The sequence below is a fragment of the Oncorhynchus tshawytscha genome, linkage group LG30 (genome assembly GCF_018296145.1).
Source record: "Oncorhynchus tshawytscha isolate Ot180627B linkage group LG30, Otsh_v2.0, whole genome shotgun sequence".
In the NCBI taxonomy this organism is placed as follows: domain Eukaryota; kingdom Metazoa; phylum Chordata; class Actinopteri; order Salmoniformes; family Salmonidae; genus Oncorhynchus; species Oncorhynchus tshawytscha.
Genome location: NC_056458.1, coordinates 43,065,591 through 43,079,418, shown reverse-complemented (window position 1 = coordinate 43,079,418; position 13,828 = coordinate 43,065,591). Strand labels below are relative to the sequence as shown.

Below are 13,828 nucleotides of genomic sequence, written 5' to 3'. Positions count from 1 at the left end.
CCCGCTAAACTACCTGCCTTCCTATTCCCTGTACTGTGGCGAGTGGGATGGGGGCCACTCATTTATGGTGGATGAGGACAGATACCTGACATACATGCTTGAGATCAAAGGGAATATGATATATAAATGTGCTTAAAATAAGTACAAGTAAAATGGTAAAGACTAGATCACATGCAGTTGAAAAGCCCTTCCCCATACTCTTTTCAAAAAAGCTCAGACTCTTTGTTTCCTTTCCTTGTAAAATAATTTCCAATAAACTTTATTTATACACAAACTGAGTTTGAAATCACCATCTTTTTAACACATACAATAAAAAACATCTCTAAAAGACAGCAATGGCCTTCCCCGGGTCTGTCAGCTACCAGCTTTACACATAACTTGTTTTCAACAAAATGATCGCTGTATAATACAATATTACAATGTGCCCTCAGTGGTTGCTTCCCATTTTTAGGTTTTTGTTTAACTTGTCAAACACAGTGCATTCATTATCAATGTCTATACATCTCTATATTCAGAGGACGAGTCCTAGAGATAAGAAATATTAAGAAAACAGCAGAAAATAAATAACAAAAGGACTAATATCAACTGCTACACAATTCATTTCATTTTCATAGAAGTATTTTTTTTTTTTGTTTACAGAAAAAAAGTTGTTCTTAAGGCTTATGCTGAATCATGTGGATTGTTTACCAGGAAATATAAGGACCGCAGGAATAAAACTGCAATGACACACTGCCCTTCTGCATCAAACTTAACAAAAACACAGATATTCAATTCATCACCATCATTCAAGAAAGTCTATTCTTACTACTGTACCGAAAAAGACAATCGAGAGGAAAGTCATGTAAAAGAAAGCAAGTGACCAGAAGGTTGTTAGTCTTCTAACATTCCATCCTAGTCTGTTTGAGGGCGCATTAAGAAGCCATTCAACACACACAACGGGAATAGCTGGCATCTCCAGCATTCAGATTATTCACAAGAATGTTTCAGCAACTGGTTCTGGAATGTACTCTGATGGAAAGACCGCATCCATGGCTACCTGCATGAATTGTTCTTATTGGTAGTAGGCAATTCATGACTGTTGTCAATGAGATTATATATATATACACACCCAAGCTCATCCCATGAGAGAGAAGTCGTGTTCCTGAGAGCCCTGCTGATGAAAGCGGAGCAGGGCTGGGGTGGAGTGTTGAATGCTGGGGCTAGAGGGGAAAAACAGTCTCCAATTAACAAGATTTTAATTTTCTTCAATTAGGCTCAAATCTAGTTCTGTACAATCCCTCTCAAAGACACTCGGCTGACACTCTTCTCGATCAGGGTCCTCCTCTTCCTCCCCCTCTTCACCCTCCTCATCACTCTCGCTTAGAGGTCCAATGCTCGTCCTTCCCAGCCCCTCTGCTGGTGAACATGACCCTCTGAAATCCCCCCAAAAAGGCTCAAGGCCCATGCAAACGTCCCCCCCAGAAGCCAGCCTCCCACGCTCCATACAACTCAAGGGGTCGGTACTGCGAGTCTGGAAAGACACAAATAGGAGATCAAACAAGGCCTTTACACATTTTATCATGCCTCTAGAAATACAAGAGCAGTTTACATTCAGGACTCTATTTACAATAAAGAAATAGGTATATCAAATGAAACTAAGTTGATATAACTGGCTAGGAAGTGGAAAAAATGTACCATCATACATAATATCTGTAATTCTTTTAACATGGGTGCCAAAGATAGTTTTTCAGTTAAAATGTGACAAACTGTAGAAACAAGGGTAATATGATACCACATCTCCCTGAAAATTAACTGTGATAGTATTGCCAAATTCAATATATTGGGCTGAACTGACAAATACTGTAGAGGTCTAAGCCTAGTCTCGTGTGCCCGACTCAAACTCTTCAAATGACTGTGGCTTTTGAAAGAGACTATTCCAAACTTAGCTAGTACACAACTGTTTTACATATACCACATGTACATGTTTATCAGGAAATTAACAACTTCTTAGTGTCGTATTCTTAGTATTTTTTTTATGTCAGGGGGTGACTGGAAGCACTAACAAGGGAAGCCAGACTTTCTCAAAGACATTCAGCAGCTGCATGCAAAGTATATGCAAATAAATTCCAGAGTGAGTCTTGGTGTACAGTACAACAGTGAGCTGCCATTGCCTACAGTCAGGGCCATTGAAACTCTGCCAATCACCCAAACTCAAGGGCTGAGCCTAAGGCATGGGGGGTAGAAGAAGAGACAACTGTGGCCTGGGACAAATGGGTAACAAGAACAATTATAGGCAGGTGTGGTCTGGGTGACAGTTTTGCCTCATGTTTGTCTAGTGATGTTATAAAAATGAATGGTCCATCTCACTGATGAATTGGAATGTTTCTTTGTTACAGTGCGGTTAAACTGTGTAGTTTGACAAGCTTAACAAGGATGCCTTTTAAGCCTTAACCTTCCTCTGGCTAGAAGATGGCATGTTCCACCAATCTACATACGGCAACCATTTCTATTCATTTGTTGACCCGCGGTTATCTTTTGTTTACCTGAGTCATCTTGGTGAAATCCAGTACTGGCCGGGCAAATGGTCTGTCTGGGTCACGCCGTCGCTTCAGGCCCGGTTTGAGAAGAAGCAGGTCGCAGGGCTGGGAGTGGCAGCGTGGGAGCTGAGGGGGGATGGCTCGGCGAAGAGAGGACGGGGTGCTGCAGGCAGAGGAGGGCGAAGCAGGCACAACTGGAGGGGGTGCTGCACGTTGGGGTGGAACTGGAGGCGGGGGCAGGAACTGAGCAGCAGCTTCTCTGATAAGGACAGGGGACAGCGAGAAGCGTCGCTGCGGAGGAGGGGGAGGGTGGAGCGGGGAGGGAGAGGATGAGCAGGATGACGGAGAGGGGAAGAAACAGCAGCAGGCGCCTCCTCCAGCAGTGTCACTTGGGTCCCATGGGAAATTCCAGGGCAATGGGGAGTCAGGGGAGAGAGCAAGGCTAAAGAATGTGGGGCTTGAAGAGGAGTGTAGAGAGGAGTTTAGAGACGAGCTAGGAGCACGAAGTGGACAAGGCCCCCCCGCTCCCCCTCCACTGTGGCATTGGCGATTCACAGGTGTCCAGACCCTCGACGCGCTGGGCCGCCAGGTGTAACGGCAGCGTGAAAGGTCCTCTGGCACGGACAGTGAGCGACAGTGGCGTTTGGGGGGTGGCGGGGGGGAGGGGTGCACCGGGAAAAGACAGGTCCGTTACTGAGGTGCTTGGGACCAGGGGCCGGTGCAGGGCTTCCCCCTCTGGGAGGTGGGTTTCGGGGGAAACCAAAGGGACAGGGCCGGGGGGGAAACTGGAGCTCAGCACACCCTGCAGGCCAGGCTTGGAGGGAGGGCTGAACTGCCAATAACTGCTCTCTGTGAGGAGAAAGAAAGATGATACCATTAATACAAACTACTGTCAATATTAATTTAATTAAATTGTGAGAAAATGGACAAAAGGCAATTCATTCCTGATGCAATGTAGTTGCAGTTTGCTCTTGACAACAACCAACAGAGAGAAAAATGCAAAGCGGTATCATGATTCAACTTTTACAGGGAGCTGTTATGCATTAAACACAGTGGACTTAGCCCTTTAAAAGGGAAAGGGAGCCCTTTAAAAATTTCACCGCTGGTCTTTCACTGTATACGTCCAATAATATGTTAAAAATCAAGAATTTCCAGGCCTCCTGAGTGGCGCAGTGGTTTGAGGCACTGCATCGCAGTGTTGCGGAGTCACTACAGACTGGGGTATCTGTATTTCAGTCATGTGAAATCCATATACTAGGGCCTAATGAATTTATTTAAATTGACTGATTTCCTTATATGAACTGTAACTCAGTAAAATCTTTGAAATTGTTGCATGTTGCGTTTATATTTTTGTTCAGTGTACAGTTGTTTATCTAAACCAAAATCTAGCTAGGTTTCATAATTCGCTGGCTAGACTTTTCCAAGCAAACTAATGTAATTAGCCAGCTGCTATCTGACGATGTGATTTGTAACTTTGCAAGCTAACGTTAGCTACATTAGCTACAGCCTATCGGACCGTATCTAACCATTTGCTAGCTAACTAGCTACTGCTGAGGCTAAAGGCACTGGCTTATGTGTTCTATTTACAGAGTCCGATCCCATCAACATCTGCCGCGGCATCAATATCAAGCTCAGCACCAGGACCTAGTGTAAGTCACCTTTGCTAAATTTGTTCCATGACGAGCAAATAAACACATTGGACCCAGTGGATGAAAGCTTTCAGCCAGGAACAAGCTCAAGCTCATGCTCAACATCATCTGACTCAGAAGAGGAAAAGAGTGCGCAGGGCTGGCAAGAGCCAAAGTGTACAGTCTATGAGTCCAAGGTCAAGGAGCTCATGAAGTTCTGCCAGACCAGCTGCCATTGCCCAACACAAGGTTCACCAGTTAATGAACATTCAGGACTCTGGCTGGAACGTTCAGCCAACACAACATCCATATTCAGGAAGACTGATGTTGTAGTATAATACAGAATGAAAAAGTATGCTCACAACTGCATTGTGGTCTAGATATTGCTAGCTCTTGTACATATGTATATAATTGAGTTAAAACATTTTTTTTTTTTGAGAATCTTATTTACAAGTGTACTGACAAGTGACTAAACAATTCCAGCTGCATCAGAAACCAAGCAAGTGTTGACTTCAACTTCATGATGAATTTATTGTGATATTCATGTAATGTATTTGGAAGTAACTACAATAATCTTTAATGCGAAAACAAATTATGTAGGTAGTTGGTGTATCATTTACACTTTAATTTGTGAGCAAGTAAACATGTTTCAATGAAACAGATTAGTCAATGTAGCAAATAAGTAGACTTGGATTGTATTCAAAACAAAGTTTATTTTGTTCTGGAGACCGAGGTGAGCTTACACAGCAGTATGCAGGGACAGTTGTATGACATACACTGAGTGTACAAAACTTTTAAAGAACACCTTCCTAATACTGAGTTTTGTACACTCAGTGTATATACCGTAGAATAAAAATACAATAAATACTACAGTTTTAAAAAGGGAATATTTGCATATGGTGTGTTTGGTGGGTGCAATGAGGTGTTTGGAGTCACTTTGAAACAAGGGGAGATTGTTGTTATGGACTTAACACATCTCGTCTAAAGACATCGATTTATTTGTATCCAACATACTGTCCATCGTGTGAGGGATTAATTGCTTTAATGGCCCCAACAACACACGCAGGCAAAGATATTCAGTGTTCTGTGCCTAGCTTCTCTCCACAGAGAACTCCCAAAATAATCTGTAGGCCACCAAACTCTATTGTCTGTAAGATAATGACAAAAAAAAAATGCCTTTCATGGGCAATCGTTGTGTTCTGTCTGTATTCCTACTGTAGCAACACGATGCAGAACATAACACATCTCACAACCACACATTAGCTAGCTAGCTAGCTAAAACACACAGGTATAGTTACTCAAAAACTAATATGAATCATTCCTTTACTCTCCATCCAAATGAATTCCTTTACTCTTCGTCATCATCAAAACATTTCTCCAACTTTGATCCTAAAAAGATACAGAGGTTAGCTAACTATAACAGACTACAGTACATTTTAGGTATAGCAAACACAGCTGGCAAGCTCAACTTGCCTAGGTTGGCTTGTAGTGGTACTAGTAAGCCCCGTTACGGCCGAATCGTTCACAAACTGAACCACACTGCTTCATTTGAAAAAAGAGCTTATATTGCTAGCTAGCTACCGACTACAAAACAACTTACTCGTTTGTCATTTGCCCTTCTGGTCCAGCTGGTCTAGGCTGCCGCCACCAGATGATCTTGGAGGTTGTGAAGAACATCTCCAGCACAGTTCTATCCATATGTGAGACGAAACTTTGATGGTCTTGTCACAGACACACGATCCATTGGGTCTGCAGTGACCCTCTCCAGTAAGAACTGTCCGCGATCTAATTCGTTGCAGCACAGACATTCGTCTTCTGTCAGAAATTCTGTTTGTTCACTTGTTTACAAGGATATGCTTCTTAGTAAAAACCTATTTGAAACAAGCCATTACACTTCGTTATTATCATGCCATTACATTATTATTCAGGTTATTACTTATAAATATTAAATCAACAAATTAAGAAATGCCAGGTTGGACGCATTTTCGAGTTGACAACATTTAACTGAGTCAAAATAAAGAGATATGCCTATTGTTCTTGTCTGTTGGCTTTTCTGTATGTACATAATTTTTTTATACAGAACCTATTTTGATGCACAAAACCATTCAAACTAAGTATGATGGGTTTTTTACTTTTCCCTAAATATTCGTCACAAACACAGCTGCTGCGGTCATTCATTGGCATTGGCATATGTCCGTCAAAGAGAGAACGCCGTGTTGAGAGAAGTAATGTAGCCTAAGCTACTGAAAACACGCCTTTTACAAGATTACATAATGACAGGAGCGTTTCATTCTTATTAAAGAGATGGAGTCCAGACAGTTTCCTGAAGTAGCCTTTCTGAATGGACATACCAGCCATTTTTTTAGGTACACCACCCCGTTGAAGAAAATGGTTCGGTCCTACAGACAGTGAGTCATGTGGCTTGTTTATATAAAGCAGGCAGACAGGCTTCGAGGAATTCAGTTCATATTCGATTGAACTTAGAATGGGCAAAACTAGAGACCTAAGCAACATTGAGCGTGTTATGATCGTCGGTGCCAGGCGCGCCGGATCTAGTATCTCAGTAAACGGACGGCCTCCTGGGCTTTTCACACACGACAGTGTCCAGGGTTTACCGAGAACGGAGCGACAAACACACATCCAGTCAGCGGAAGTCCTGTAGGGGAAAACAGCTCGTTGATGAGGTGGTAGGAGAACGAGCAAGCTAACAGACAAACAGACCAATAACACTGGTGTGCAGAACGGCATCTCAGAACGCACAACTCGTCGGCCCTTGTCACGAACGGGCTATTGCATCAGACGACCCCACCGGGTTCCACTCCTATCAGCTAAAAACAAGAAGAAGCGGCTCTAGTGGGCACGCGATCACTGTACAATTGAGGAGTGAAAAAACATAACAGCGAGTTCAGTTTACTTGAGTGGCCTGCGCAGTCCATCCATCCAACCACCTCATCCCCATATTTGTTTTTCTGCTCTTTTGCATACCAGTATTTCTACTTGCACATCCTCATCTGCACATATATCATTCCAGTGTAAATAGCTAAATTGTAATTACTTCACCACTATTGGCCTATTTATTACTATTGGCCACATTTGCAAATGAGAACTTGTTCTCAACTAGCCTACCTGGTTAAATAAAGGTGTTCTCAACTAGCCTACCTGGTTAAATAAAGGTGTTCTCAACTAGCCTACCTGGTTAAATACAGGTGTTCTCAACTAGCCTACCTGGTTAAATAAAGGTTAAATACAATAGCCTTACCTCCTTACTTCATGTGCACACACTGTATACAGATTTTTCTATTGTGTTATTGACTGTACATTTGTTTATTCCATGTGTAACTCTGTGTTGTTGTTTTTGTCGCACTGCTTTGCTTTATCTTGGCCAGGTCACAGTTGTAAATGAGAACTTGTTCTCGACTGGCCTACCTGGTTAAATAATGGTGAAAAATATATATATATATATATATTTTTGAAGTCCCCAGACCTCAACCCAATAGAGTATCTTTGAGATGAGATGGAACGGGCTGTTCCCAGCATGAATGTAGCATCGTCCAATCTGCAACCATCGTGTCAGCATGTACCAACAATCCTGTGGAACATTTGACACCTTGTAGAATGCCTCGAATAATTCAGGCTGTTCGACCCGGTACTAGATGGTGTTCCTAATAAACTGTCCGGTGAGTGTATAGGCTAGAGAGAATCAGCGAACTCACACACATACATACATACATACATACACCTCCGTAAATGCACCAATCAAAGTCACCAGCGTATGTCAGACCCAAAAAATAACATATTAAAACACCTTCCTTTCCTGAAAGTAGGCTCTAAGATAATGAATTGACAAGGAAAGTACTGTATGAAGGGGACAGCTATGCTATGGTATGAAGATGACATTGACAATCATACCAAATACAAGTATGTAGTGTATATAGTGATAGCTGACAAGTAGAGGCTTTGAGGAATCATCTCTGCCAACTGTAGTTTCTGTTTTTAGAAGATTTCCTTTGCATGATCCGCCTAAAGTACATGCATGCAATAGATGGCATAATGTGGTTTCCTGTTTGGGGTGTATATAAAACAAGGAGTCGTGGAGAAGGAAACCCTTCACTAGGCACCAATGTTGTTCAGTCTATTTAACTTTATTAGCAGTAGCCTTCTTTTTGAGAGGTGGAAAATGAACGCACCTCTAGCCCCCGTGCCTAGTGGGGCTGCCTCTCTCTCTCTCTCGCTCTCTCTAATAATGGCTTGAATAATGGGCTAGTCCGAGGAGTTTTCTAGGCAGAGACCATGGCGTGTTTTTTTTTAAAGACGAGACAATGTCAGCTAGCATTCAGACCGTATGACTGTGCACTATCAGTAGCCTTTTGGAGCTACGCTTACTCCCCAGGATAGGCATTGAGTAGGACAGCTAACGGGTTGTTTGATGAATTAACATTCCCTGATCAATCCATCCCTGCGTCTCATATTTTACATTACAAAATTACTGTGTTATTATTATGATATTACAGTGGTTATGATCAGCATATTTCAATGATGAATAGGCATACACCTTGCAAATCACCTCGTCATCCATATACCACTCTATTGAAGGACAAGGACATCTGTAAATTATCAAAAAACGTTGTGACATGTAATTTGGCTACTGGTCTATTTTGTCACAACATTTTGGTGCAAAATAATTTCCTAGGATAACTACATGAGCTAAAATGCTGAACATGTGTGCAATGTTTACAGTGCCAGTACACTCAGTTGTATTGATTTCTATGCCCCCAGTTTAGCGAGTGGTTCCCCCAGTGCTGTCACAGAGCAATTGACAGAAACCAACTGTTTTTCAAAATGTCTCTGCAAATTAACATAAAAAGTAGTCTTATTTTTTTTTTTTTAACAAGGTAAAATTAGATTACTATTGGTTGTGAATAGGCTACTGGGTGGTTGTCGGGTTGTTTTCTAACAGTTGTTTGCCCTATTAAAATGTTTCATATACTCCTTTCAACAACCAATTCTCTTCTGTAATTTGGTATTCACACCCATTATCCTGTGCTCGTGTCAACATGGCACAGCACAAAGCCAAAGTTACAAAGCATAATGCAAGGCATTGCTGAATCGCAGGCTAAGTGGCTATACTTGTACATACTCACCAGGCATCAATCCATCTGTAGGCCAGCAAATTCCTAGGTTGTTGGGGTCCAGCAGAGACTAGAAGACATACATGTTCATTTAGAGGAGCCACAGCACATAAAATACCAATCAGAAACAAACTGACAGCAGGGGAAATAAACGGTCCTAAACATGAGGACTATATTACAGTCAAGAAAAGGGCACGCAAGCAGTCATAGGCTAACACAGAAGAGAAGAAACCTTACCACGTTGAGGGCCGTTTTGTGAGTGTTGCCGTCCAAAATATGTTCCCGCAGACGCTCGACGATCAGTGTGACCATGGCATGGTTGCGAGGAGTAGGGGAGGTGGGTGAGGTGGAGGGTTAGGGGGAGGGGTGGCCCTCTGTCTGTTCGTCCGTCTGATTGAGAGTAGCCGAGCTATTCTGGCACCTCCAGTACTCCTCTGGGCCAGGTTGCCCTGCCCTGTCTCACTGGGGCATGTTCATCACTGTAGTCAGCTCACCTGAAGGGAGAAATCAGACACACAACAGGAGCCCTGTTACCACTTTTGTCTTCTCAACAGGAAACGGCAGTACAAGGGTCACCTTCATTAAACTCCAAAACAGGAGCAGGTGTTTAAAACGGTGGTTGTGCCTCTTAAATGGGAAATCTCTAAATGTTTTAGGACATTTGCAATAATCCCATTTTCATCATATTCTGTACAGTTTGCCATATTGACTTTGGTGACCCATCCCTTTCTCTGTCAAAAGTCTCCAGACCTAGAAGATGGAGACCGACTTTGAGATGCTCAACCACTGAACAACCCTTTAGGAAACATGCACATTAACATGTGTTCAGACACACACTATGTGAGTGCAGAAAGAATGGTGACAGGTACCTGGGGAAAGCATGAAGCCTCAAGGTGCCTGCTGTTCAGGGCTGACCTGCCTGATGAAGCCACTCTGGGTTTCTTGAACAGTCCACGCTATCCGTAATCCCTGGGATGTCCCTATCCCATTTGAAATTAAAATGTAAAATGGTTAAGGTTATGGAGAGTCCCCTAGATTCCAGATAGCATTTATCACTACGCACATGTCCAACAACCAGAACATTTAACCAAAAACAAATATATCAACCAGTAACCTTAAAAGGATTCTTTGGGATTTTGGCAATGAGGAAATGTATCTATTTCCCCAGAGTCAGATAAACTTGTGGATGCCATTTTTTATTTCTCTGCGTGCAGTTTGAAGAAAGTTAACTACAGCTAGCGCCATGACTGGAAGTATATGGCAATAGAGAGCAATAGTAATGGCGTCTTTTTGTAGGCACTAAATCCGCCATGGTTTGTTGAACAAAGTCTATGGAGAAAATGAATGGAGTTTATTTTTTTTTTGTTGTTGTTGTTGATAAACACTGAAAATAAGGTCTGTGGTAAACAGGCTTAGGAGATCTTGTACGTTTTCTTCTACGATATAATCTTCATCAGCTAATGTCCCTTTCTGTGAATTCTGAAGCATGTATGTAATAAAGCACAACATAAAGCTCATAAAGGCTTCATAATTCACAAAGGTTATGTTAACTGACTAATATCTAAATGAACAAAACATATAAGATATCATAAACCGGTGTTAAACGACAACAATAATGTCTGAGCTTATTACTAAACCCTATTCTTTCCCCATAGGAATGGCTGAACAAACCAGAGATAAATCATTCCTTATTTAGGACGACAAGCTGACGAGCTCAATGAACTGGAAGCCTATGGTATCTGTTAGCATGCTAGTAGATACCCATAGACTTCCAGTCATTGCACTAGTAGATACCCATAGACTTCCAGACATTGCACTAGTAGATACCCATAGACTTCCAGTCATTGCACTAGTAGATACCCATAGACTTCCAGTCATTGCACTAGTAGATACCCATAGACTTCCAGACATTGCACTAGTAGATACCCATAGACTTCCAGACATTGCACTAGTAGATACCCATAGACTTCCAGACATTGCACTAGTAGATACCCATAGACTTCCAGACATTGCACTAGTAGATACCCATAGACTTCCAGACATTGCACTAGTAGATACCCATAGACTTCCAGTCATTGCACTAGTAGATACCCATAGACTTCCAGTCATTGCACTAGTAGATACCCATAGACTTCCAGACATTGCACTAGTAGATACCCATAGACTTCCAGTCATTGCACTAGTAGATACCCATAGACTTCCAGTCATTGCACTAGTAGATACCCATAGACTTCCAGTCATTGCACTAGTAGATACCCATAGACTTCCAGTCATTGCACTAGTAGATACCCATAGACTTCCAGACATTGCACTAGTAGATACCCATAGACTTCCAGACATTGCACTAGTAGATACCCATAGACTTCCAGACATTGCACTAGTAGATACCCATAGACTTCCAGACATTGCGCTTACGCTTGTTATCATTGGCTCGCAAAACTTACTCATACTTCATACTGGACACCAACATAAAAATGGTATCCACCTGACTCTGGAGAAGAAGATAAACAAAGAGCCTCATTACCAAAGTCCGTAAGTATCCCTTTAATGATGGATATGTATATTTGAAAGGGGGTCATACTGAGGTCCAATCTTGCTAATTATTTTTCTATTTATTATGGATCCCCATTAGCTGCTACCAATGCAGTAGTTACTCTTCCTGCGGTCCATCGCCCCTCTAACGTTAAATCAACAACTAGCTACCAATGTTAGCGGAATAGCTAACGTATATATATATACACACACAATGAAAAACATTACATTTCACAACACATTTAAGTGTGTACCCTAAGGCCACTGATTTACAACCACATATCGACAACACAAAAACCATATATATGTACGTGTGTATGTTATCAAGCTTGTCATAATCTATCAATTGGCACGCTCTTCTGCATGATCAAATTGCCAATGTAGCAGGTTGAGATAAAGCCAGTTTGGGGGGGGTTTGGAAAACCAGAATGACGGCTACATAGGGTTAGCTGGTAGATAACACATTAACTGGCCCATTACAAACATATCCAGTGTGCAATAGTAGCTATTCATTCACAATTATTATATCGTAGTTTTGAAGGTCGGTCTAAACCCGTTCACGTGATATTAAGCATTCTCATCGCTACATCAATAAAAAACTAACGTTAGCTATTCCGCTAACATTGGGAGCTAGTTGTTGATTTAACGTTAGATCCACAACCAGCCCGCACTGTGACAATCTGATGCTATGGTAGCTAACTAGCCGGTCAGTTAACGCAAGCGCAAATCGTAATTTCTATGGCTAGCAAGCTAACGTTAGCTCAGCGTACGTCCATTTAACTGATTATGCCGATTTGCAGACAAACACAAACATTAAAATCAACAAAGCTTGTTGGCCTTAAATTAGTCAATTACAATGACTCCCTCCCCACCATCTGATTCAATCCCTAGCTATCGAGGCTATTGCATGCATTTATTGCTACACCCTAGGACCTCTGCTGAGTCTAGGACGCGTGCTAGCAAAACACGGCCATGCAGAATATAATGCAGTGAGCTATTTTTCTGATTAAACGGAGCTGGTATCAATAACTTTTTGTAACAGCTACTTGATTTAATGTCGTTCTTACCTTGACCAAGAAGCCCACCGGACCTTAGGCCTTGCACACACGGGTTAAATACTGCTCATGAAGGATAAACCCAATTTGTAGCCTGTGCAGCTCCCGACTAGTCAGCCGCGCTAGTGTTCGGCTATGGGTCTCCGATGTATTGACCCATTAAAAAGCATAACATGTAACAGACCATTCGTCGATTCCAATATCTGGAACATAAAATGTAATATGATCAGCGTGCCAAATATCTAAAGATATTATCTCTCTTTGAAAAATACATCGCCTACAAGCAATTCATCCAGTCGTCCATTAAAAAAAAAAAACATTCACACGCCCGTAAGCGATTGGAATTCATAAATAACATTTACAGTTGGGGGTGGGGTGGGGGCAAGCAGGGAGTATTCAATAGTGCATACAAAATATGTCAACATTAAAATAGCTCGAAATTTATGCTTTAAATAAAAAGCAAGCGCAAAATGTCATTCATGCTAGGAAATTGAAAAAAATTGGACTGAACCGACAAAAATGTTTGGGACTTGTAGTTCGCTAAATCAGGATCAGTTGTTTACGTGACAAATTGATAATGCCAGGGCCCAACATTGAAATAGATCACTTTTGATATTAGGCTTTCTGAGACGCACTGATCATCCCACAATACATTTGCGACAAATTGGCGGGTATTGGTGTGGCAAGTAAAACAAAATTAAAGATTCACCCTAAGCGTATAGTGTCATCTTGTGGCTGCTTGGCGTAATGCAGTTAGTATGTTGAAGCCTTTTATTTTGTTTATTTAACCAGGTAGGCAAGCTGAGAACAAGTTCTCATTTACAATTACGACCTGGCCAAGATAAAGCAAAGCAGTTCGACAGATACGACACAGAGTTACACATGGAGTAAAACAAACAGTCAATAATACAGTAGAAACAAGTCTATATACGATGTGAGCAAACGAGGTGAGATAAGGGAGGTAAAGG

At 41.8% G+C, this 13,828-nt stretch overlaps 1 protein-coding gene across 1 annotated transcript; it reads right to left on the bottom strand.

Annotated features, from left to right (window-relative positions):
• Positions 1-243: 243 nt before the first annotated feature.
• Positions 244-13,189, bottom strand: fam53c (family with sequence similarity 53 member C). The gene is given in 7 exon segments (XM_024393455.2): positions 244-1,510; positions 2,523-3,183; positions 3,185-3,365; positions 9,286-9,343; positions 9,511-9,767; positions 10,143-10,253; positions 12,873-13,189. Coding segments are annotated over 5 exon segments (1,251 nt in total). The 5' UTR covers positions 9,586-9,767; positions 10,143-10,253; positions 12,873-13,189; the 3' UTR covers positions 244-1,234.
• Positions 13,190-13,828: the final 639 nt, after the last annotated feature.